Below are 26,019 nucleotides of genomic sequence, written 5' to 3'. Positions count from 1 at the left end.
TGGGTTGTACTTCAGCAGTGGAGCATAGAATTTCTCTGCGTGATTCTACCCCTTTCAGGGAAAGGTCCAGGAGGATTACTCCTGAAGACTTTGATGATGCCAGGATGCACATCCAGGATTTATTTGATGCAGGTATTATTAAGGAATCTATGAGTCAATATGCTTCATCAATTGTCCTGGTGAGGAAAAAGAATGGAACTTTAAAACTATGTGTGGATATCGAACACTGAATCAACGTCAATATACTGTACCAAGAATACATAATGCATTGGATTGTTCAAATGGATGTACATGGTTCCATGTCCTAAATTTGAATATTATCAGATACCTGTGGATGAAGCCAATAAAGAGAAGACTGCATTCATATGTCCTCTAGGGTTCTACCAGTTTGAACGCATGCCGCAAAGTATTACTGGAGCATCCGCTACATTCCAACGCTTGATGGAGAAATGCATGTCTGATATGCATTTATTGGATGTCCTCGTATACCTAGATGACCTGATCGTATTTGGTCGCACCCTGGGAGAAGCAGAGAACTGACTTATGAAGTTGCTTGATAGACAAGCTAAATATGGTTTGAAGCTGTGTGCAGAAAAGTGACAAAATATCTTGTGCACATTGTTAGCAAGGTGAGTTAAACTAGATCCTGACAAAATAGAGGCCTCGAAGACTTTGCCTACTTCCAAAAATATCAGAGAACTAAAATCCTTATTTGGATGTTTAGGTTATTATCGCCGGTTTCTGGCAAACTATGCCCAAATATTGAAACCACTGAATGACTCACATGCTGGGTATCTTCCACCGAAAATACGAAAGAAGATGTCCTAGAAAATGAAAGCTGATGTGACCTATTGCAGTGTGACTGAGCCATCTGGAGATCGGTTGACACCCACCTGTCAACTTACAGACAATGATCCACTTACCTATCTGCAAACTACTGCCAAACTAGATGTAGCAGGTCACCATTGGTCTTGCTGCCTATTATTTTATTCTGCACTATCGTAGAGGATGCCTCAACATTGACGCTGATTCATTATCATGCCGACCCCAAACTGATGCTAGTGATATTCCATCCATGGAGAAAGAAATAGAAAGATTGAGATCTCGGTTAGAGGTTCGTTGTCAAGAACCTGATGAAGTAATACCTTGAGAGGTAGTTGGTGCAATTAGCATACAGTATGGAGTGTGCTGAAGACGTGGTACCATGTTGATGGAGAAGTGGCTTATTGTACTTCTACTTAAAAAAAAACTGTTGAGTTTCAGCTAACCCTTGTAGAGACTGTATTCCCCCAGAATGTATTGAGCCAAACTGTGGACAGTGTGTCCAACGGAACTCCTTACCTTAGAGAACAGCTCCATTAGTTAATATTCGAACCAGTGGTCCCATAGTATGCAAAGATTTTATTACCTTACACCAGACTGCAGTAATACTCAAACTATTCTGGCTGTTACTGATCATTACACCAGATATGCACGAGCGTTTACCACCAAGGACCAAGAGGCCAAAATGGTAGCCAAAGTTCGTTTGAAAAAGTACTTTGTTCCTTATGGCCTGCCAATGCATCTCCACTCTGACCATTGTGAGAGTCGTTTGCTGAAGGAGATATTCCAGATACTGGGCATTTGGAAATCAAGAACGACATCTTACCATCCCAAGGGAGATCCACAGCCTGAACGTTTTAATAGGCCCCTGTTAAACATGCTGTGAACTGTGGAAGACAAAGGACAAAATGCATAGGAGCCAGCATATTAGTTTTTAGTGCATGCCTACAACTGTTATAGAAACAATAGTACCAATGTTTCACCTTAGGCCACACTGATTTATTGTATGGATGACATCTTCTGGAGATCCCAAAACCAATGCGAGAGAGTGAAAAAAAACATCTTGCCAAAAAAAATTCTGCTAAAACCACAGGACTACAGAGCTGGTATTACGAATTGAACCACAACAAAAACAACATGTTTGCCGCCTGACCGACTTTTAGGCCACCATACACCTCCACTCCTCTCCCATTTCTCTCATCGTTGCAGAAGAAATGCGGGACAGCCACTCTGGACAATATGTCCTTAAAGTTGTCTGGGCAAAACTCGCTTGCGGGTACCAATCTCTTGTATAGCTGTGTAAACGTCACATCTCCCTGGCCGACGTCAACTGCATACCAGTCTACAATCCTTCCATTTTTTCCTTTTTGAACTTTTATGCTCACGTATTTTGGTGGCGTGGTCGCCATGTTGGAATTCTCCGCAACGCAATACGCTTGTGCAGAAGATCATTTACGACAAAATTGACACGTTTTGAGGAACGAGTTTTACGACAAGCTGGCGCTTTGCGACAATATGAATCGGCAAGTTCCGGACAGAAAAAACGATCTGTGGAGACTCGTGGTCGTGGATTTTTTTTGAAAACAGGCGAAAACTAATGCGCGCGCAGATGTCATCCATACAATTAAGTCGATGTGGCCTTACTACTAGATGTTTGGACGTGAGGCGCAACTACCCATGGACCTGTGTTTTGGAGAAACTCCTGATGAACACAGCAATACAATCTAGAATACATTCAGCAACTCAGAGGTAGACTCCAGGTAAGCTCCAATTTTTAGCCCTCTACATACATCTATACCGCTTGATATTCATAAACACACACCTATATTCTGTGACACTCCTACATGCATATCAATACCTTAGTTGAATTCTGAGGAGAATAAGGAGGATCATTATGAACGGTAAGCTGTGTCCCCTGATCCTATTGAGCTTGATGACCTGAGTAGTAGGCCTGGAAGGATTAATGCTGGTCGACCTGCAAAGAGGTTGATATTCTAGGTGAACCCACTAGTTACTGTGCCAAAAGTTTTAGATGCTCCACGGTTGTTCCTGCACATATATTTGCGACTTCTTTGTATTATTAATAGTATTTTACTTTGTAGACGGGTAACTACTGAAGTTGACTAGGTTTTGATATGTTGACATTATAGTATCATTGTATTATACACAAATCAATTGTACACTATTTACACTATTAAACACATTATAAACTTCATGTATATGAGTGACTACCAACTATTTTTATAATTAATATGTTATATAAACCTGAATGTACACATATCAGTTGCCCAATTTATCAAAAATAACACGAACCTTAGACAGCAACACTGGCAAATTAACATAAACATTTTCCTTTTAATCCTTTTCCATGTTTCATTGATATATATTGCTTATATTTTTTTTTATTATCACCAGTTTTTTAATTGTTTTTTTAAAACTATTGTCATGCTTTAGATAGTATTTTCTTGTAAAATTTGTATGTTATATATATGTATCCTAGTAGTTAGTGTAACAATTTTAATCCTTTCTGAGGAATTTTAAGTGTTTCATTAAACAATATCTGCTTACTAGCAGCGTGGTACATTAAACAGTAAAATATATTATGGTACATTATTTATACACATTATTTTCTGTCATAGGAATCTTACTGTGGATATATCTTAATAGTGATGTCATTCTATTGGATTTTTGAATGCATGCCTATAGCCGTTACTGCTTTGATACCACTGGCACTATTCCCCGTGTTTGGCATTATGGATGGTGGCGCTACAGCTTCGATGTATTTCAAGGACACCAGCGCTCTGTTACTTGGAGGTATAATGATGGCTATTGCAATTGAACACTGGAATCTTCATCGGCGAATAGCGTTATCTGTATTGATGATTTCCGGCACAAAACAAAGATGGTGAGTAACGCAATTGTGTTAAATGTTTCAAATTGCATCATCTATAGACAAGCTATGTATGTTGACAGTTTGCATACATTTTATACTTTGTACTCGTTGTCTTTTGGCAGGCTGCTCCTGAGCTTTATGTTGGTCACATGGTTTTTATCAGCGTGGATGAGCAATACAGCTACTGCGGCAATGATGCTACCCATAGCCCAAGCTGTCTTAGTTCGATTATCAGAATTAAACACATTACCAAAGGTAAATATCCTATTTGCATACATAAATATCAACAGAGATTTGTAATTCTGCCATTGAAATTATAAACGTGTTTTAACCTTTATGATAGGAAGAGTACACCAAGGAATCTCATCATATAGAGATGGGGGACGTGTATGACGACACCACTGGTACAGAGTATATCGCGAAGAATGACACAGAGCAACAGAACGGTTCTACAATTACTTTACAAGACAACACACCACATGTTCTGTGAGTTGGTCTTTGATTGGATAAACAAGGCACATAAAACACATACACATTTACACATCAACATAACGACAACTACACTACTATTGCAATACAGGAAATCTACAACAAATGCTGGGTTCTTTTCCAACTAACTCGATATTGTCAATATAATGTGAATTGACTACACTTTGGTAGTGTCTCAAAAGCCTGCAGGGAGCATATGTTGATGTATCTGTATTTAACCGCAACTGGGATCTCAGCGCACAAAATAATAATGAGATACACTGATAAAAAAAACTTGTTTTCCATGTTTGTTTGATAAGCATACTAGAGAAAAAAGCTACTGACTCAGAGATAAAGATCGATAATGACAGCAATGGTTTACATTTATCCGAAGATTATCGATTATTTGGAAAAGCTTTGATGTTCGCAATATGTTATGCCGCTAATGTTGGTGGCACAGCTACATTGATTGGTACATCAAGTCAACTTATATTACTGTCAAATTTGGATGAGTAAGTTTAATACATTTTGTAATTGAGTCTATGCGCATGCCTGTTGAGCTATTAATAATCCGGATGAGCTATGTTATTTGAGGGAATACAATATGCATTACCATTGGATTAATGTTTGTATTAGAAAGACAGTTGATAATGTTATTAATACAACTAACGTATATGTTGATAGTCATATATATGTTTCCATATGTATAGTCTGTTTGTTTGTTTGTTTTCAGGCGCTTTGATGATCATCCTCTCAATTTTCTATCTTGGTTTATATTCAGCTTTCCGTCATCTTTGCTATTTATATTCATAACCTGGTTTTGGTTGTTGTTCATGTACTTAGATTTGTGGTATGTTTTTTATTTTTTTTTATTTTTTATTTTCCGCAATACAATATTGTGTAGTAGAGCCTGGCTGCAAGTCGTACAACTCTGTATGTGCATATAGGTTTAAACTGATATAGTATGTACGTGCTGAAAATCCCCACATTTTTGTGATCCGTTATTACAAAGCAATGTGTTCTGTTGAAATACGATTACTACTATGTAGTCAATCCTAGTTGTTTTAGCTGATACATACATGTCACAGAACGCTATGCTTTGTAGAGATCAATATGACACCATGTAAAATACGCCCAACAATAATGGCCAGATCGCTTCCGCCTGTTCCTTTAAAAACAGGTTATTCCTAATGGCATTGGCCACACTCAAATATTGACTAATGTATACCGTTACTAACTCACAGTTCCGCTAATTCCCTGCAGTACTTTGCCTTAATACCCTTCACTGAAACTTCCAACTTCACCAACCACTCTTCCTCACTACCTACTCCGTCATCTTAGCTCCCACAGTATATCCATACTGCCACAGAAGGAGCACATTGCAAAATTACATATGCAAATTAAAATAAAAATAAATAACAAGAACTCATGACATCACTTGCCCTTCAAGATGAAACTTGTAAAGTTTCTGCACATCACATTTTTTGTGATAACTCACAGGGAATAACTTTCCATCATGACCTGCCGCAATCCCAGCATCAGAAGCATTATTACGTAACACGTAAGGCTTGTGTAAACCTGAATATAGATTTACTTGTTATTACACGAATAAAGTTCTGTAAGCCTTCTCTTGTGCTTCTTCCCACATAACATCGATGGGTTGGCCCTTCTTTGTTAAGTCCGTTAATGGTACTGCAATAGCTGCATAGTTAGGTATGTACTCCCTGTAAAATCCAGTCAGTCCAAGAAATGATCTGACTTCCTAGTGGGACAAGGAACATTTATAATCTTGTTTACATTATCCTCATGTGGAATCTGACCCTGACCACTTGATAACCGATGTAATCAATATCACAAGGAGCTATTGTGCATCTGGATGGTCTAGCAGTGAGCTGTGGATCAGCCATCCTGGTGAACAACTCTCTGAGTGCTTTTAAATGCTCACACCAAGTGATAGTGTGAACCAAAATATCATCGATAAAACTAAAAACACTAAACATCACACACCACAGACCTTGGTTGCACAAGAATTCATCATTCTAAATGGGATTTTCAAAAACCTGTGTATGTCCTCCTCCGCCACAGTAACCTGCCAAAACTAATTATCAAGATCCACTTTAGTAAAGTACTTGTCAATACATATATGATTCGAACAATCTGTTTTGCGCTCTATCACGACAGGTGATGCATATGGGGATTCAGTTTCTCCTATCTTCAGCATACTTTGAATGTTCTCTTTCAAAGACTCTCCCACACTATAGTGCAAGGGTAAGGACTCAATTTTATAGGTTCATCAGATCTCAGTTGGATGGTAGTTCCAGGCAGGTCTGTGAATATGTGCTTATACTCATGCACTAGACAGCCAACTGATTGCTTCTGATCATGAGTCAGGCTCCTGTCATATTTCACGTCAGCTACAGACTCTTTTCACCTTTCTATCACAGTGGTGCTTGTACCCTCGCTAGGATTTCTGTATCTCTACCTGGGCAATTTTCAGTGTTTCATCCAAGCACACTCTCAACTCAAACACATACTGATAACTGCTTCTAACTTCTGGTTCCCCTGTCTCTGTTGTCCAAAGTTGCTTCAGAATATGCATAGGACATCCACTCAAATGAAGCAAAACCTGTTGATCATTGAGGCACTTCTCTGTAAGCGAATAGCAATGCATTGATGTTTTCAATGTACCATTTATCGTTTCCACCAACCCATTGCACATTGGATTGACATAAGGAGTGGTTGTCAGTTGCCAAATAAACTTCACACATGCACTCTGACAGAAACTGAGTTCCCATGTCGTGTAAAATCTCCTCTGGTATATCTAAGCTACTGTACATATCAACCAGTGCTTCAGCTACATCTTCTGTACTGATATGTTTCAGGGGTATTGCCTCTGGATACCTGGTAGCATAGTCTACTAATTTCAAGATATACCAATGACCCTTCTCACAAAGAGGATAAATAGGACCAAGTAAATCAATAGCAATCCTGTTGAATGGCTCGTTTATCAGTAGCGTCTTCTGAGGGGAACCTTTGCAATGTTATCTTTAGGTACCGTTCTCTGGAAAATATCACAAAATCGACAAAATCTTGTTATGTCACCATGTATACCCAGTACCAGCTTTCTTCACATTAGGTCTATCACCAAACTTTTTTGATGGTCTACATGTAACAGAGTCCCAAACGACCACAATTATAACATCTGTGAAGGTCTCACTTTGCACTTTCATATGCGGGACAGCCACTCTGGACAATATGTCCTATATATATGGTCATAACTTTGCATTTATAACACTGAATATCATACCCACAGTGGACTTAATTTCCTGACCACCTGCCCTCTGCAATTTTATACATGGATAGTCGCAACGAGAGGTGAACTTTTTGTCATGAGCCCTCGCGATCATACTTAGCCAAGAGTTCTAGGCTGCTTCTCATGCATGCGTATGGACACATCCCTGGGACAAGAATCAATAAACCGTTGCTCTATTATCAATTCACACACGCCATCAAATGATCTATCAGTATCAGACAACTCAACCATTTAAGAAAATAGTTTTTTAGCCTGACTATACACTGTTAAGAACTCTCACCATCCTTAGGCTTGAAGTTCATAAACCTCAATCTATAGCCCTCCTCCGTTTATTCATATCTTTTTAGCAAAGTTTCTTTAACTAACCCATAATCGGTTGTTGCAATATCTGAGAGCCTAGAATATACATCTAAAACAATACTAGTTAACAAAGCACTTAATGACATAGCCAATTTGGATTTATCCAACTCATTACTTGCAGCAAAACAATCAAAAATAGCTACCCAACTCATCCTTCCCATCAACAAAAGCTGGAAGCTTAAGTGATTTTGCTAAATTAGTGTACCTAATATCAGAGTTTTTACTTAGACAACTTTTTAACTCAAGTTGTTTCATTTCCAACTCATGTTTTCTCTTAGCTTCATTGTCTTCAAACTCAGTCTGCTGTCTGCTAACCTTCTTTTGCTCTTCAAGCCCTCTATCAGTCTCTACCATTTTGAAGTCACATTCCCTTCTGCCTTTCTTCACGCTCTATACTCCGATGTTGAGTTATGAAATGTAAAATCTTTACCTTCTAAACTAAGCTTAGAACCTGATTCCATATTGAAGGTACACCTAGATAGTCAAAATAACAATGACTAGGATATACACAATCCCAAACAGCTGTATCAATAAGTCCATTAGTGGCAGGCGTATTGCATTAAAGCTACTAATGCCTGTAACTATTAGAAATTAGTCTCGAAAATGCAGACACATCAGCTGATACTTTGGTAGTTTCACACGCAGCGCTAAGCACCTTCACGCGTGAGTCCACTACCCCGCAAGATGTACGGTGTCCAAAAGATATCTCCCAGCACTGTCAAAGCAAGTGATCTACAATGATCGCAAATTATATAGCCTGGGGAACAAGAAATATTATTTGCAATATATACTTTTTTCAAAATTTCTGGATTAACCTAAGCACTTAAAATTCAAAATACAGAACTAATATGCCACAACATATTTCGGGAGATCCGTATGACACCATGCAAATACACGCCCAACACTAATGGCAAGAACGCCTATGCCCAGTTTTCCTTTAAAACAGGCTATCGCTAACGGCATTGGCCACACTCAAAGATTGAACAACGTTTAGTTTTACTAACCCACAGTTCCGCTGATTTCCTGCAGTACCTCGCCTCAATACCATTCGGTGAAACCTCCGACTTCACCCACCACTCTTCATCACTACCTACTCCGCCATCTTAGTCCCTGCCTATCTATATCCATACTGCCACAGAGGGAGCACGTCGCAAAATCACATAGTTATGCAAATGAAATAAAGATAAATAATAAGAATGATAATACTGTAACATCAGACCAAATGAAAAAAAAACATGCAGACAAAACAGTAGTCCTGTTGTATATTTGAATAAATATACGTAATGTATAAGGTATGTAATATTTTTCAGTCCATGGAGAAAGTCTGGTTTAGCACCATGTTCATGTAGTTCTAAGACAAATGAAGAAGAAATATTGATCAAAAATCTTATCAAGGAAGATTTTAAAAACCTTGGACCTTTTAGGTAAGTAATGTAAAATCTCATGAAGCACTTCTGATGTCGGAATAGTAATTCATTTGCAGATTTAAACATTTAAATGCAAAGGCGCACAAGTGCCACCTTTCGCAAGATGTAGTATTCTAAATGTATTTGAGCATGTTTAGTATATGTTTGTGATCAATAATCAAACAATCCACGTCGGTGATTTCACGATTTAACTGTTCAGGAAAATGAAATGTGTAGACCATTAGCAATGAGAAACTATAGTATGTTATTTTTGAGGTGATGGATGTCTCCAGTACTTGTTAATGCTTTAAATTGCTTGTATACTACATTATTATTGAGGCTTGTGACATGTTTATTCGATGTTAGGCAGTTACTTGTGTAGCTATATATTCGCTGTATATATTATTTTCTCGGATAAACATGTGATTCACTTATAGTTGGGCTGAACTGTGTGTGTTGACGCTGTTCGTTACTCTGTGTGTAGCGTGGATAACCAGGGATATTGGTGGATATGGATGGACAAACCTCTTCCCAGAAGAGTGGGTCACGATTTGTTTCTCTTATCTCATAAGACACGGTAGACGGTGAATTACAGTTAAACTCCATCTGTTCAAAACAATTATATCTAACCACGATGTAATGTGTTTTTCAGCTATGTTACTGATGCGACTCCTGCTATATTTATGGCAATTGTTCTATTCTGTTTTCCCTGTGCTTTTCCAAATTTCTTTGGATTCAGGACAAAAGAAGGTACATTACAATGCGATTTAAATGCTCATATATCCATAATTATGTTCCAGTTGTGCAAACGCGCGACCAGCTTTTTCACAATTTGTCACCTTCATAAGAATGATTATTTGCAATATATATTATTCAATGAATATACCCCGTAACCCTGTTTTAATTAGAATACCTTCAACAGATACATCCAAGACCGCACCCAAAGCAAGCTTGTTAAACTGGAAGATCGTCAATGAAAAGATGCCATGGGGTTTGTATTTGCTACTGGGTGGTGGATTTGCCTTGGCAGAAGGAATGGAGGCAAGTTGATTTAATCTTCGGTCCGACTCTAATAATATCAACAACATTATAACCTGAATAAGTTGTTATTTCTGAATGATAACTCTTCGATTTAGTATAATTCTTAGTATGCCATACATGCTGTTACCATACTTACTTAACTAACTTTGAACCACCTGTATACATTTTTCGATTTAATAAATGTTCAAGATACAAAAAGTGTAAAATGCTTAATGGTGATTTGTGATTAAATAGTTTAGCCATCGAAACAATCAAATGTTCATGTTCACGTGATGTGTATCTTTCTCCAGGTCTCGGGTCTTTCTCAGTGGATTGGTGACCAGTTATCGTCACTTGGGTATTTGGAAGACTGGGTTATTGTTCTTGTCTGTTCTACTTTAGTATGCTTCTTCACAGAAGTGACTAGCAACAGTGCAGTTGCAACCATATTTATACCGATTATAGGGGCTCTGGTATGTGATTAAACATGACATTTTCAACTGTCGTCGAAAATTGTTAACGTTCTTTTCAGACGTTTACAGGGCACATAATGTTTTAAGAAGCATTGTTGTAATAATTGGAAATATACGCTGAATCCCATACACAATATAAATTGAGTATTGGTGCTTGATACTAGTAATACCTCTATCAATCATTTGATTAATGACTGGTCGTGGTAGTCAATAGCAACACCAGTTATACAACATGGAAGAGCATTCTGCAACAAATTGTACTGTATGCTTACATTTCTGGAATACTTTTAAAGTGCGCGATGTTTGATCGCTCATAATTTTAATTTTTATTGAACCTTATGTTTATCTTCATATTTATTGTGGCTATAGGCAGGGAGTATTTGTCTACATCCTCTGTATGTATTGATGCCATGTGCGATCTTGATCTCTTATGGATTTATGTTGCCAGTAGCAAACTTCCCAAATGCCACGGTGTTTGCTAATGGATTGCTGACTATACCTGATATGGTAAGACGCATTATATACTATCCACAGTTGCAGTTAGATGGCCTACAAATGGCAGTATAATTTTAGCTATTCACTATATGGGGTAGATCTATCAACGGAATTCAACAAAATGTTGACGTGAAAAAAGTTATGGACGCTTCGTTATTCGTAAAACGTACTTTCATGTTCACGGTTTTTTAAACCGTCATCGTCATCCAACAGTAAAACCGTCGATAAATGGCCTCTTACGATTTCGGTTTCAAATACCCTGTCAAAGTGGTCTTGGAATAATAAGATACATATATACGCCAGCTGAGAAGAAAATGTCAGTTTATCTTATAAATACCAAAATCTGACTACCCCAATAGGTAATGGGAGATCGAGTTCAAACATAAATTGTACGTAATGGCTTTTAATCGATAATCTAGTTAAATCATTATCATTCATTATCTCTCTTAAGGCAATCACGGGATTAGGACTCAACATACTTGGTATTCTATGGATCAATTTCTGGGTGAATAGTTATGGTAATTATAAAGCGTTATTTGATTTGGATGAGTACCCGGACTGGGCGAAGACTGATAATACAACATGTGCGGACACAACCGTCAATGTCACATTAATTTGACGATAATCTGATCAGATTCCATGCAAATATGCAGATTATACTCTTTTATATATCGGACTAGAACACTATGTGATACTTGGTGTAATGCAACAATTAGTAAAAGTTCTTCATATTCTCTATCGCAAGCACAGGGAATGAAAGTTGACTCAGTTGACTCAGTGTGAGGTGGCAACATAGACACGATCAATTACATGTGATGCATATTACATTACCACTCCTATACACACAAATTAAGACGCTAATTACATGTGATGCATATCACGTTATCACTTCTACATGCACAAAGTGAGGCTTACTAGATGCTAATGGAATTATTAAATTATATAAGGATATTTCATTATATCAAATCCATGTGTGTGAAAAGATTACACATTAGAATGATATTATTTCGCTATTTAATTCCCTTAAATCCTTGTACCAGGTATTATTAGCATAACAAACTTTTCTTTCATTTTCATAAACATTTGCAAATTTCAATGACAGTGGAATATAACCAGCCAATGAACGATCGTAGTTTGCAATAATGTCATCTGAAAATGGTTCAATGTTATTCCATCGGTCATCAAAGACCTCTCGTTTTAATTTGAATAGTAAAATTTATAAAATTAGGGATTTTGTTTGTTGTGTTGATAGTATAACATACGTCACCCTCACGTGACAATGTAAGCATATTACTATTTAATCATAATAAAATTGCAGTAACTTAAATTATAAATATAAAAAAATCGCAGAACAATCGTTCATTCTTGTGGGAAAATGTAATTCATCGCTCGTGCTATGCAACATAATCTAACAAGACTTAACAATTTAAATACCTGAAGTGTTTGCAAATGTATCCATACCGGATCACCCACAGAACTGCTATGTGGGAGGTTTGGTCCCATTTTGACCATGTGCAAAGTAGATGTATTTTAAACCAACTTTTATGTCACATTTCTCGAAATCATGCCCTCAACGGCTGTGGCTATATTTCCTTTAACTTGTGTTGTTTGAATCACGGTTACTAAACGGTTTTGGTAACCGTGTTTGAATCTTTAACATCTCACAAGATACGAAACTCTGTCGCTGTTTTTCCCAGGAAAGGTTTAATATGTAGTTTGGATATTAATTGTTTTCTTGAGAACGGATATATTTGGGTGTAATTTGGTTTTAATCAGATAATTTTAATCAATTTGCAGGTGGATGGATATCCGATGTTAAAGATTGATGACATTAAGATTGAATTAAAAAAAGGGCCATTCTGCTTTTAAAATGTTAAAAATATTAAAGGGATGTTATTTTCATATTATTGTACGTATGTTATATTTACTAATAGATATATAACCAGATTGTACGCTTGCATTTACTGCAGTACGAAATATTTATAATATGTGATATGTTATATTCCTAGGGGTTGTAAGAGTCGTATCATATAGAATTGTGAATCAGAGATTATAACTGTTTTTGACCAACAGTAAATTAAAAGTCACGGTAAGTATCGCTGATGTTCTGAACTACGGACATATTTTTAGACGTTTGAAAATTCCAAACTGAATTATCTTACCACTTTTAGATTCGCATTTAGTTTTCCACTTTCCTATTCCACGGAAACACATTTCCCACTTCGTATATGCCCATAGCTAAAATATCCACACACCATAGTCGGAGAAATAAGAAGCACGCTTGAAATCTTAAAATATCGCATACGATCCAGGTTTTCCCATTAAATGCCACAAGCCACAAATCAACGTCTTCTCACCTATCTGGATCATCAACAAAGATTCGTGTGAAATACTCGACTCTCTATGACTATTGTTGAACACACCAATTTTTTTAACATGTATATTCATTGTTTTTCGTAGTTCATGTATGGTTTAATGTAAGGTCTTATCAGTGCACACGTTTTGACTAAATCTTAACAGCTGAACATTGCGCACGTTGACATGAATGTTTTATTACAATACATTTGCCACGTTAATTTTCCTTACGTTGTCTTATACTTGTATTGTTCCCATTCCGTGAACCTTCATATAAGTAATAATACTATTACACCGTAATGAAACGTAACAATTCATTTTAGCCAGGAAAGTACTTCAATAAACAAGCAAGTATGAATTACATGGAAATTCTAATATTTAATCATATGTAAACAAAAGTACTACTAACACTCAAGTCTTATTTATGCATACGTAAATAAATCAACTATTATGCACACTATGATGAAATAACTCAGCATCAGTCAGCACTAACCTGACAAGCGGCGACATATATACATATTCTCTCCTAAAAATGGGATCCAATTGTAAACAGCTACTTTGGAAAGTTTGGTCATTCAAAGACATCATCGCGTTACTTACGATACCGCTACTGTGTCTTCCATTGATTATAGTTATTCCGACACCGGTAAGTGACCTTCTGCTTTACTATATATGTGTTCAATCGTACATGCCGATTACTGGTATATAACAGTTTAATTAGCGAGTAATTTCCCTTGCTGTCGCCGGTTCGTATCACCTTAAAACAAATCATGACGAATGTCTGTTTAACTACATTGTAATACAAATGAGTTGGAGAAAATTCTCTGGTGTTTTATAAATTCATATGTTGTTGTACCATTAAAAACTTGTGTTGTGATTAGATCTCATTCTTAACGCGTTACAATTGTCACTGAATTGTCACGAGTAGTATAGGTCGCATGGGGCCATATCGAACGCATCGAACACCGCCCCTTGCATGATTTTCTTTAAGATGTGTAATTATTTATATGTGGTGTCATTTGATCAAGATTGATTTCGACCCTTTATTTCGAAGCTACTTACAACATTTTTCCTGATTGGCTACCCAACCCTAACACCTAACATTCAGACCAATCAGAGAGCAGCTTGTTTGATGACGATTTGTTCTTTCTTGTACACATACTTCGACTCAACTGCGTGGAACACGTTCTTATAATTATGATAGATTATTGTGTAATGGTAATATCACTGATTAAATAACAGGCCTACGTAGGGCTGTGTAAATAGTTCACTGCACGGGTCAGGGTACATATTTACAATAAACAAAATAAATATGGTTATTTGTTGAGGTTTGTCAATTGAGGTGTTTATTTAAGTTATATCTACAAATTAGATAGCGAGCAAAAAATTCTTGTAACATTCCAAGTTCATTTCATACAACCACATCAAAATGATTTAGACTTTATTGCGACTCAGTTATTACGTTCTTATTGTTATATATCATTTTTGTTATATATCATATTGTAACTAATATATCATTTTGTTTAAATCATGTTTTAACACGACACGACGTTGTCCTGACACAATATAACTCATGTTGTCAAATATTTGTTGTGGGTCAATATTTTAGATTTTAGATATTGGCAGTTAGTCCAGCTTGACATTCAAAATAAATTACAAACGTACCATGGGGATGTCAAATGTTGAAGTAATCATAATGTTGTTTCTACCCCACAGACATATCCGTTGCACAATTTCATACTGTCCGTGTTTCTTTACGTTAATAGAACGAAATAATATAGGTTACATTGTCAATGTGTAAATGTAAAACATATATGCATTTTATAATATATATGAAATCACATATGTGCTCACTGAGTGGTATAAATATAACTCCATCTTGGTTTAAACTCAACTAATTAACTCAAAGGTATAATTGTATTATAGGAGTCTTATTGTGGGTATGTACTAATAGTGATGTCCCTGTATTGGATATTTGAATGTGTACATATATCGGTAACTTCTCTGATACCGCTAGTCCTATTTCCCACGTTTGGCATACTGGAAGGTGGTGCAACCGCTTCGATGTATTTTAAAGACATAACTGTGCTGATATTTGGGGCTACATGTATGGCATTAGCCATCGAACACTGGAATCTCCATCGACGGATAGCGTTATCTGTATTGGTAGTTTCTGGAACGAAGCTAAGGTGGTGAGTACATTAGTGTTTTAATTAGGTTTCAGGTCTTGGAAAGTATTGGGAGCCTGAAGTATTTGTTGCCACACACACAACAAGTTGAAGGTTTTCAGCGTTATTCCCCGGAGAGCAACTGAAAACATATATGGCCACTCACATGAATGACACAGTACTGTATTTGTGATAACGGGTATCAGTCAAAGAACGCCACTACAGTCGAGCATATTATTTTAATCTCTGCAATAGTCTGTTTAGATGAAAAATATTAAAATAATTTAGGCTACTATTTTAGGTTACTATTAAGCTTCATGTTGATCACGTGGTTTTTATCAGCGTGGATGAGCAATACAGCTACCACTGCAATGATGTTACCCTTAGCCCAATCTGTATTGGCTCGATTATCAGAGATAAAAACATCAGAAATGGTGAGTAGTTAATATATACATAACTTAGATATCTAAACAAGATATTGGGAGTACTATAAATATAACCTCCTACGAACCATTATGCACAAAATGTCAATACAAAGCACTGTCACGTTATATGGGAAGCCACAAATGCCATCATTATTTATAGTTATCATGTTTTCATTTGTTTTCATTGATTGACTAGCCTTCTAATTCCCATCAAAATAAGAAAGATTCGTGTGATAACTCTGAGATTGGAGATGTCATAACGAATGTCCATCAGGAGACATCCGAAAAACGCCCTTCACGGTGAGTACAATCATTTACATGACATTCGTGTGGATTTCCTAATAACTTATCCGTCATAACCGAGATTGTAACCCTAGGACAAACACAGAATAAAGAATGCTGACAGTATTTATGACATAAAACTTATTTTAAATAACAACATAATATATTCTTGCCAAGGTCAATAAATAAAAATATTACATAATAGACAATAAGGTGACATTTGACAGGATTTCAAATTTTGCATCTAATCTGGATTATCGAATTTTTATGATCATAATTTACATACAATACATAATTGATCCAGTTTCTATAGTAACAATCACAACCAATCACAATCAAATGCAATGACCTCGACGTTCATGAGATTTGGACTAAGTTATAAATGTGTTCTGTTTATGATATGATGTGCCATTCATATTTCAAAACACGCACATACACATTTTCCTTTAAATTTGGTGAACAGGTCTTTTTATGGTCATAGGATTGGTGGGAGTGTCACAACTATTAGTTAGTCTACTACGTTGCCCCAACATAAGTACAACATTTTTTCGCATCTATGAATACATATTCGCTAACACAAAGCCTCACACAATTTTCCAAACGAAATGTTTCATACAATGTATGATATTCAAAAAAGAAACGTCAATGAAATGGGAATAGATTGCATCAGTTAATTTGCATATCATTGGAAATAAATATTACACATTCTTGATGAAAATAACATTTTTGCTTTATTATTTTATGTCAATAGTTTGAATAGAAAGGTTTCCAAGACAACTCCCGAGAATGAACCGATTGGTTTACAAGTCGCCGAGGAGTATCGATTGTTTGGGAAAGCTTTAACGCTTGCAATATGTTATTCTGCTAGTATTGGTGGTACGGCCACGCTGATTGGTTCGTCGCCGCAACTTATATTATATGGACAAATGAATGAGTGAGTGAATTTATTGAATTATTCAAACACGTGCTGCCCGACGATCACAGCCCTTTAACATAATTCATTAATTCGACTAGATGTAGGCACAATCTTTAAAGTTTATTTATTTTGATAATCTCATATGCCATCTGTACGTTATTGTACACGGCTAAAATGTTATTATTGGACATCACGAACCCTATGATTGATATACATTTATATATATCTATTCAGAATTGTAAGTAAGTTGTCACAATGCGCTAGTATTAGGGATGAATATTCTACATGATACTAAAACAGTGTTCTTTTGTGTGATATACAACACTCATTTCATATTCGTTGTTTTCGTAAATTTTTCAGAAAAGTGCTAGCAGTCGTCATGTTTTTCTTTTGATAGAAAAATATTTGTTTTGTAATTGCTAGCAATTTTAAGCACGTTTCTCGACTAGAGATTTATTTCCTTTCACCAGCAACTAAAAACTACCAATTTGTAGTGTGTAAGATCAATTCACACGACAAAAAGTATATGCCTTATTTGCATTTTTATTTTCAATTTAATTTTCAGACAATTCGACGATCATCCTCTCAATTTTCTGTCGTGGTTTATATTCAGTTTTCCGTCCTCTTTCCTATTTATATTCATTGCCTGGTTATGGTTGTTGTTCATGTATTTAGATTTATGGTACGTACCAAATATATTTTTTTAAAACACTAATTTTTCGAATAATTGATAACAAAAACAAATATATCTGTAGTGATATATCCGTCACGATATATTTTCATCTTATATCACCAGAGTGCAATGCATGCTGGGTATGCTTCTAGCTCAAAATATTCCAAAACGTGTGTTGCATAATTGTAATAACATGTTCATCGTCTCCCAAATGTGTTAGCCCATGGAGAAAACAGAGATCAACATCGTGCTCCTGCAGCTGTCAGAAAACCCAAGAAGAAATTCTCGTTAAAGAGATTATCAAAACAGAATACAAGAATCTTGGAAAATGTACGTAAGTATCACAGAAGGATATACGGAAGGTGTCAGACAGTGACGTCACCACTACATCAAGGTTACATATTTCTTTTTAAATTATTCAAAAATGTTATGTGCAATGGGAAATTTTGAGTACGCACGCACCCAGACTATAAATTGAACAGTATTTTACGCCTTTTTACGACAACAATTCTCTCTTAAGGCTACATACACTCATTGACGCCACTTGTTTTGCTGTGGCTCTTGATAGTGTCAATACTAATCTGACCTAACACTATCACATCTATCGACATCACATCCAACCATGTATTGAATGGTCTCCCATCACATAAAATAATAACGTGTATTGGGAGAGTTGTTATATACTGACAATAAAGTGAAACATATAGTTGTATGTTTCACTGCTTGCAGTTGGGCCGAACTAAGTGTATTGACGATGTTTGTAAGTCTGTGTCTATTGTGGATATCCAGAAATATTGGTGGATACGGATGGACCATGCTGTTTCCGGAAGAGTAAGTGTATGTTATTTTGTATGAATATTACATTTATCATATTGTATTTTTGTGTTGTAATTGCATACCTAACCAATTTGCCACAAACTAAAAAATAGGTAATATTGGTAATCATTTCACTATATGAACATTTGCAGTTACGTCACTGACGCGACCCCGGCAATATTCATGGCATTTGTTCTGTTCTGTTTTCCATCGGAATTCCCGGGTTTCTTTAGACTAAGAACCAAAGAAGGTAAGCAACCAAATATCTTTCACATTTATAAGCTTTTCCATGAATTACATCGTCCGAGTTCTTTATGGTATGCAGCTTATCATTTTGAAAGTGACAAATAAAGTATTCAATCTTGTTTTGTGTTATGTTTTGATAGATACACCACCAACTACACCCAAACCAAGCTTACTTAATTGGCAAGTGGTGCATAAAAAGATGCCCTGGAGTTTGTTTCTATTAATTGGCGGAGGATATGCGTTGGCTGAAGGAATGGAGGCAAGTGTATTTCCAGTACTCTATATTTGGACTTGTTTAACTTATCATTTTTTGTATCTAATACACAGTTACTCGTGCGTCAAATATCGATAGAGAACAGAGTCATTTTGTCATGGTAGTGAACTAGGAATCCCTTGTTACGTGTTTATGTATACGTGATGTGCATGTAATTTATAGATAATTCTAGTTTTACATTTATACTCTGCTCTTTAGGTCACAGGTTTGTCACGGTGGATTGGTGATCAGCTCTCATCACTTGGGTTTTTATCAGACTGGACCATTGTACTTATATGTTCTACATTAGCGTGCTTTTTTACAGAGGTCACTAGTAATACTGCAGTTGCGACTATATTTCTACCAATAATCGGGCCATTGGTAAGTTTCATGGTTAACCCGTGGCGACCATACCATCGCCATTATATACTCTCAGCGCAACAAAGACATTCGCTTCATTTTGATGAATATTCACAATGGGTTTATATTGAAGAGCATTTGAAAGTTTTCATATAACGTCGTTGTGTTCGTTGATTGGCTAGTTGGGTTGATGCGTCACTGGCATTTACAGGGGGTGTTCAATAAGTAATGCCCCTGACCCACTTCCAGTTGTCTGATTTAGATGCATTTGTAATGATTTACATCTCTGTGGGTTATGTTGCAAAAAACAGATCTGAACTAATAGTGGTTTCTGATTTACAGGTGTTTGAACTAAGTCAGGTGTGAAATGGGCCAGTTGAATATCGTGCAGTGATTTTGTATTTGAAAGACTTTTGATGAAATGAAACAAACTTATGGTGATGATGCCCCATCATATGACCTTGTAAAACGCTCCCAGACCTGGTCGTGCCACTTCTGCCATTGATGAGGCATTTGTCCGTCAAGTTGAGGCAGTCATTTTGAAAGATCGACGCATTACTGTTTGCTAAATATCCCAAGAGGTCAAGTTTAGTGCAGGGTCTGTGAAAACTATCATTCATGACCATTTGCATATGCATAAGGTGTCTAGCAGATAGATTCCCAGGTTACTCACACCTTTCCAGAAACAAGAACGCATCAAGTGCTCGACGATGAATTTGGAGATGTGCCAAGAAGATGAGTCAAAGTTTTTCAAACGACTGATTACACAGAATACAACTTGGGTCCATCACTATGATCAAGAGACCAAAGCCCAGTCAATGCAGTGGAAGCACTTGGACTCACCACCTGCAAAGAAGGCAAGGGTGCAGCCCTCCACTGGCAAGGTCATGCTCACAGTCTTCTGGGACCAGGACAGGGTAGTGATGAAAGATTTCCTGGCAAAGGGTACCACAATTAGAGGAGTCTATTACGCTTCACTTTTGATGAAATTAAGAGAAGTTATCAAAATCAAGAGGCGAGGCAAGATCAGCAAAGTTATCCTCCTGCAGGACAAAAGCTCCGGTCCACAACTCACATGTCGCCAGATCAGAAGCACAGGCGTGTGGCTATGAAATCCTCCCCCGCCCCCTTACTCTCCTTACCTTGCACCATTTGACTTTCATCTCTTTCCAGCCATGAAATTGTTTTTGAAAAGAAAGCGTTTCCCAGGTGATGCAGCCTTGATTTCTGAAGTTACGATGTGGTTGGAAGACCAACCTGGGGTGTTCTACCAAAACGGTGTCCAGAGCTTCATAAAACGATGGGAGAAATGCATAACTCTGGGTGGTTCATATGTAGAGAAAGACTAATAACTGTGCCAAGTTTCATTAATCTCCTGCTATGGGAAATGGGTCAGGGGCATCACTTGTTGAACGCCCCTCGTATAAATATTTATAAAGATGAACAAAATCCCTTTGTTTTGATATCGGCCTCTATCCCAGGAGATGGGGCACTCGAGTTGGGTCATGGGTACCCATGCTCTAACATAAAAATATCTTTTTAAAAAAATACGTACAAATCATTTCAAAACAGGTAGACGTAATTATCTGTCTGAAAACCACCCATAATACGCGTGTTTGTGTTGTAGTATGCGTACCGAGTTCCCATTCAAGTGTATCCGTCATGCTATATACTGTGGTATGATTTACTAACTTAGTTACAAGCTGTAACGTGTATAGTTTTTTATTTAATACCAATTATATTCAAATCAAAACGAATACGATTGGATTGGTAAGACAAGCGCATATCACAATTTAGTGAAATGCGCGTCCATAAATTAGAGCAGCTCACTTCGCTGTGCCGTCCAACTACACGCCTTACCTAACTTCAGTGTAATATTCAAAGATATATACGTTAATTATGTTTTTATTTGTTTTGTAATTAGGCAGAAAGCATTTGCCTGAGTCCTCTATATGTTTTGATGCCATGCTATATTTTGATATCATATGCTTTCATGTTACCAGTGGCAACAGCTCCGAATGCTATGGCGTTTGCAAACGGTTTGCTGACAATTCCGGATATGGTAAGTCAATGTGAATATATGACGAAAACAGCGAGGAACTCAATAATATCCGATTTACAAGGTCACGAAATCGCATATATCGTAAATCAAGTTACTCAATCACGTACTAGAATACGCCATAACTTATTGAAGCTATTCGTGATTTACATGTGCGTCCGAGAACGTGGTATACCCAAATGAAGCAAACATGCATTTTATCTGGTAGTTGTAAATGTGTATATGCCTAAGTGTACTCGTTGTGAACAAAGTGACAATTAAACAATCCCGGTCAAACTGCATTAATGAATATATTGTTAGTATTTGCAATTCTATTCGTAATCATGCGTAAACAGGTGTGCGTTAAATTCGGAATTCTTAGCAACATGCTCGAAGCAAAAATATATAATATTGTTTTAATCATTTCACTTTGGATGTGCATATAACCAGGCACTGGACGACATTTGGAAAAGAAATATCGACTATAAACCTGTCGTAAATCTGTGATCTTCTCTCGTTACTAGGCGTTCACCGGATTAGGACTCAGCATTCTTGGTATTGCATGGATTAACCTATGGGTGAATAGCGTTGGTAATGTACTGTTTGATTTAGATGAGTACCCAGACTGGGCGAAGACTGATAATACAACATGTTTCGATACCACCATGAATATATCACTTAAGTTTGTTGATAAGATGAGTTCACAGTTATAACATACTTGTATTTTACCGTAGTTAGACACATTGTTATGATGACTTGATTATTATTGAGTTCATTACAAACTTCACTGGTAATCAGAAAGATGGGTCAATAAATAACATCATTCTTCACATCACAAACAAACAAAGAAAAATAAGGGTATTCTCCGACATATCAATACAGCACATAAAGTAGAATGTCATATTTCTATTAACATACTGTAAGAATGTTTAAATAAAGATTATGCATAACCAATGTATTTTTAGAAGATCTCTGTACATTATACACACGTGTAAGGAATAACAACATCTGACAGATCGTTTGTGAAATGTGACCCAAGGTATTTCACTGTTTCGACTTCACAAACTTTCACACCACTAAAGACAAACTTGAAATCAAATATCTAATTTGTAACATACACATAGTTTACACTTGAAACTAGACCTTGAATTTTGAGAAGATGATGTATTTGTCCAAGAAAATGGTAATTGAATGAATGGAAATGTACACACTTTTTGAAAGTAGTGTTGGATTGGATTGGCAATATTTGAATTAAAGTGGGGATATTATGAATACAGTACCACAGCATTTACTGTGATCGGGGTATTTTCTACGATGTCTGTATGCAATAGGGATTTTACAGAATCTTACATAAACTTTATTGAACTTGATGCGATGTCGACATGAATCTGAACTGATTGATAAAGTGACATATCAAACAAATAAATGACAATGCATAGTAAACTCTGATATTACATCATCTGACAAACTAGTCTATGGACCAATGACGTCAAATGTGATTTATTAAACTTGAAATCGAAATGGTGTCCAGTTGTAGAGAACTATGCCGGAAGGTGGGGTCGTTCACATAAATCTTTGTAATCCTGCCAGTGACTCTGCTATTAATTATAATCATTCCAACCGGGGTGAGTAAACTTTGCATCTGCTCCAGACAGAACTAATGTATAATGAATGTTGAGGTTCATCAAACTACTTTAAGCTGTTTAGAAACACAGTAATGGCATGCAGGTTTAAAACAACAATCAACTTTTACTTAGGGGCCAATCAGCGACTGCCTCACAGTTAGATGATGATTTCGGACCCAAATACCCCGGGAAAGTGTTCTATGCGTTTCGGGTATGTAGGTGTTCGTATGCAAGAAACTGTTTGTAGGAAATTAAAATAAACTCGTTTCAAGCCGTATTCAACATGGATGCCCACATACATATTAAATATCGGCTGATAAATCGCATTTACTTAATATCACTTGTACGCCGACTGACTGTGATGCCGACATCTATGCGCTTACATGTACAAAGTGCGCATGCTTCTATGTTATGTATGCGTAAATGGTCTCAAGACACAAAACATGAACAGCGTCATCTACCGGTATGCACTCACCATTGGTATCGCCTCGCATACCATTTCTCGAGCAGAATATGCGTTCTTCTGAATGAATTTATTTTAACAGGAATAATACTTATGGCCATCGCTATCGAGAAATGGATCCTCCATCGCAGAATAGCTCTGACGGTGTCCATGATTGTCGTCATGAAGCAGGTAGAAAGTAACTTGCTTGAAGTAGAATTGTACTCCTGGACTTCAACACGTGCTTATAAGTTAACACTTAAACTACCTGTGGATTCCCCACCAACGCAGCTTTCGATTTGTGTTCCACTGAAATAGACAGATATGATAACTCGTATCCGAGTAAATTTGAGGTATTTCTCGTGTTGTAGCCACGCTCACCCATCCTAAAACAGTCGACTGTTTCCGGCTTTCTGACACTAGCCGAAGTAATAGTGCGCTACCAAATGCCAAAATATGAGAGGAATTCAAACTCTTTTTCTGAAACGTTGTATTTTTTGCGTATGCAGAAATGTGTATGGTAATAGTGTGAGAATTTAAGAGTTTCCAAATAATCTGAAGGTGTGACATCAATAGACAAGCGACGTAAAATCAATGAGAACAATTTTGGATGGACATATACGATCATACTGCAGATTAGCCGTTTATAAATACAAAACAAAACATGAATTTGAAGACAAGAGCCGAAAAATTAAACTTAGCACAGTACTATCACTTTTTTGAAGAACCAGATTCCAAAAATACCGAACATCACGAAAATATAATGAACAGATTATTGTTGTTTACTACGAGACCTGTAAATGGGCAATTAATTGAAGCCAAATGAAAGCTAGCCTGCATTGAAGGCATCCGGAAAAAACAAGATTTAGCATGATTGTAAATAAAAGGCACACCTGGGAACAGACATCTTTTTTGTGTGTATGCAAACAGAGTCACATCGATCACATTTTACTAACGATATACTATACTAAAAAAGCAGAAATAACTTTTATCTTTGTACACATCATTTCTCACATTTTACTCAACTCCCGGGTTAACCTAATTTCATCGACCTGATTGAGCGGCCATAACAGCATCAGTCGCGGTTACTAAGGTTACTTATTACAGTAAATACTGCAACAGGCTTTTAATTCTTAAAAAAACGGCATCATATATGAGAATTTTTATATGGATCTCAGGAATCAGGAAATCCATGATGCCATTCGAATTTTGGAATATTGCAAATCTATGCAAGGTTGGATAATACTATAAACCTGCGCCATAATAACATATAATAACCTATTTGAATAGACTGTGATTCTGTGACACGCGAATAAGATATACATTGTGCATGATTACTATGATACTGTGCTACATCTCATAACAATATATATGATGCGTAGTAGGACAAATTATTCACATATTAGAATTGATGAATTTAAATTGATATTTACAAATAGACAAATTGATATTTGGCTCATTGAATTTATGACACTTCAATGATCGGGTTATCATGTATTCCCTCACATCTCAGAAACTTGTGTCGGTGTTATTTAGCTCGCATATTACCTCTAATAGAGAAAACTATGTTAGTTTTAATAGGTGTGATGGTCCATGCATAATTAGCATATTTAAATGGCATATAACAAATGGCGTAATTTGTCCCATCAATTGATACGCAGGTACAACATTGTTAATCCGCTAAAAACAATTATGCAGTATATAAAATGAAAAAAACTGTAATGTGGCAATCAATTCTGAAATAAAATCTTAGTTCAGATAAATAATTATTCAGATATTTATTGCCATGATATCTGTACACTTTACGAGAACAAAGAGATTTGTCTTGAAACAGTAGATTTAATGGCATAAAAGTCCCCTCCCCCTCAATAAAATGTCTTAGCCTTTAGCCTGAAAAAAATATCTCGTAGTTGGGTCTTATCCTGTAATACATTTTTCATGTGTGTAGATGTATGGCAGGAATGTATGTTATACTACGGTGGTAGTTACTATCGAAATCTCAGTAACCTGGATATCCCGGAGCGACCATTGAGCAGTGATTAACCGTCATAAAAAATACTGTACCCTGAATCAGCATCACTGGAAACTAGTATAGAGTGCAATATTGTATTAGGTTACCAGCTATACAGAAGAACAATAATATCGCCTAAATAAAATTATCTCATCTCAA

The 26,019-nt window shown here is 36.5% G+C and overlaps 4 protein-coding genes across 5 annotated transcripts; all 4 read left to right on the top strand.

Annotated features, from left to right (window-relative positions):
* The first annotated feature begins 698 nt into the window (after positions 1–698).
* LOC144359194 (solute carrier family 13 member 2-like) lies at positions 699–9,850 on the top strand. Its single transcript, XM_078012415.2, has 8 exons — positions 699–2,582; positions 3,462–3,727; positions 3,838–3,970; positions 4,059–4,201; positions 4,504–4,695; positions 4,917–5,033; positions 9,167–9,280; positions 9,700–9,850. Exons 2-8 carry the CDS (start codon positions 3,492–3,494, stop codon positions 9,848–9,850), a joined length of 1,086 nt encoding a protein of 361 aa, XP_077868541.2. The 5' UTR covers positions 699–2,582; positions 3,462–3,491.
* Positions 9,851–9,879: 29 nt separating this feature from the next.
* On the top strand, positions 9,880–13,197 carry LOC144359187 (solute carrier family 13 member 2-like). Of its 2 annotated transcripts, XM_078012390.2 has the most exons (6): positions 9,880–10,012; positions 10,185–10,303; positions 10,594–10,755; positions 11,125–11,262; positions 11,702–11,768; positions 13,048–13,197. In XM_078012390.2, the coding sequence occupies exons 1-6, from the start codon at positions 9,946–9,948 to the stop codon at positions 13,074–13,076; spliced, it is 582 nt and encodes a 193-aa protein (XP_077868516.2). In that variant the 5' UTR covers positions 9,880–9,945; the 3' UTR covers positions 13,077–13,197. The 2 variants fall into 2 exon arrangements, with proteins under 2 accessions (XP_077868516.2, XP_085347742.1); XM_085491616.1 differs by having other exon boundaries at positions 11,702–13,197.
* Positions 13,198–14,137: 940 nt separating this feature from the next.
* On the top strand, positions 14,138–17,418 carry LOC102805202 (solute carrier family 13 member 2-like). The gene is made up of 5 exons (XM_006821050.3): positions 14,138–14,251; positions 15,532–15,797; positions 16,075–16,207; positions 16,395–16,498; positions 17,232–17,418. The coding sequence occupies exons 1-5, from the start codon at positions 14,138–14,140 to the stop codon at positions 17,416–17,418; spliced, it is 804 nt and encodes a 267-aa protein (XP_006821113.2).
* Positions 17,419–21,524: 4,106 nt separating this feature from the next.
* Positions 21,525–22,736, top strand: LOC146733811 (Na(+)/citrate cotransporter-like). The gene is made up of 2 exons (XM_085491615.1): positions 21,525–21,806; positions 22,307–22,736. The coding sequence occupies exons 1-2, from the start codon at positions 21,705–21,707 to the stop codon at positions 22,493–22,495; spliced, it is 291 nt and encodes a 96-aa protein (XP_085347741.1). The 5' UTR covers positions 21,525–21,704; the 3' UTR covers positions 22,496–22,736.
* The last annotated feature ends 3,283 nt before the right edge of the window (positions 22,737–26,019 follow it).

This window comes from Saccoglossus kowalevskii, chromosome 16 (assembly GCF_978046115.1).
Source record: "Saccoglossus kowalevskii chromosome 16, keSacKowa6.1, whole genome shotgun sequence".
Lineage (NCBI taxonomy): Eukaryota > Metazoa > Hemichordata > Enteropneusta > Harrimaniidae > Saccoglossus > Saccoglossus kowalevskii.
Note: the sequence above shows the minus strand (reverse complement) of the source record. Positions and strands in the feature narration are given on the sequence as shown.

Coding starts and splice junctions, on each gene's coding strand:
- LOC144359194 (XM_078012415.2), top strand. CDS start 3,492: ATGTCATTCTATTGGATTTTTGAATGCATGCCTATAGCCGTTACTGCT. Junction 5,034..9,166: donor TTCATGTACTTAGATTTGTG/GTATGTTTTTTA, acceptor AATATTTTTCAG/TCCATGGAGAAAGTCTGGTT. Junction 9,281..9,699: donor AAAAACCTTGGACCTTTTAG/GTAAGTAATGTA, acceptor ATTCACTTATAG/TTGGGCTGAACTGTGTGTGT.
- LOC146733811 (XM_085491615.1), top strand. CDS start 21,705: ATGCCATGCTATATTTTGATATCATATGCTTTCATGTTACCAGTGGCA. Junction 21,807..22,306: donor TGCTGACAATTCCGGATATG/GTAAGTCAATGT, acceptor TCTCGTTACTAG/GCGTTCACCGGATTAGGACT.
- LOC102805202 (XM_006821050.3), top strand. CDS start 14,138: ATGGGATCCAATTGTAAACAGCTACTTTGGAAAGTTTGGTCATTCAAA. Junction 14,252..15,531: donor TTATAGTTATTCCGACACCG/GTAAGTGACCTT, acceptor ATTGTATTATAG/GAGTCTTATTGTGGGTATGT. Junction 15,798..16,074: donor TCTGGAACGAAGCTAAGGTG/GTGAGTACATTA, acceptor CTACTATTTTAG/GTTACTATTAAGCTTCATGT.
- LOC144359187 (XM_085491616.1), top strand. CDS start 9,946: ATGGCAATTGTTCTATTCTGTTTTCCCTGTGCTTTTCCAAATTTCTTT. Junction 10,304..10,593: donor CCTTGGCAGAAGGAATGGAG/GCAAGTTGATTT, acceptor ATCTTTCTCCAG/GTCTCGGGTCTTTCTCAGTG. Junction 11,263..11,701: donor TGCTGACTATACCTGATATG/GTAAGACGCATT, acceptor ATCTCTCTTAAG/GCAATCACGGGATTAGGACT.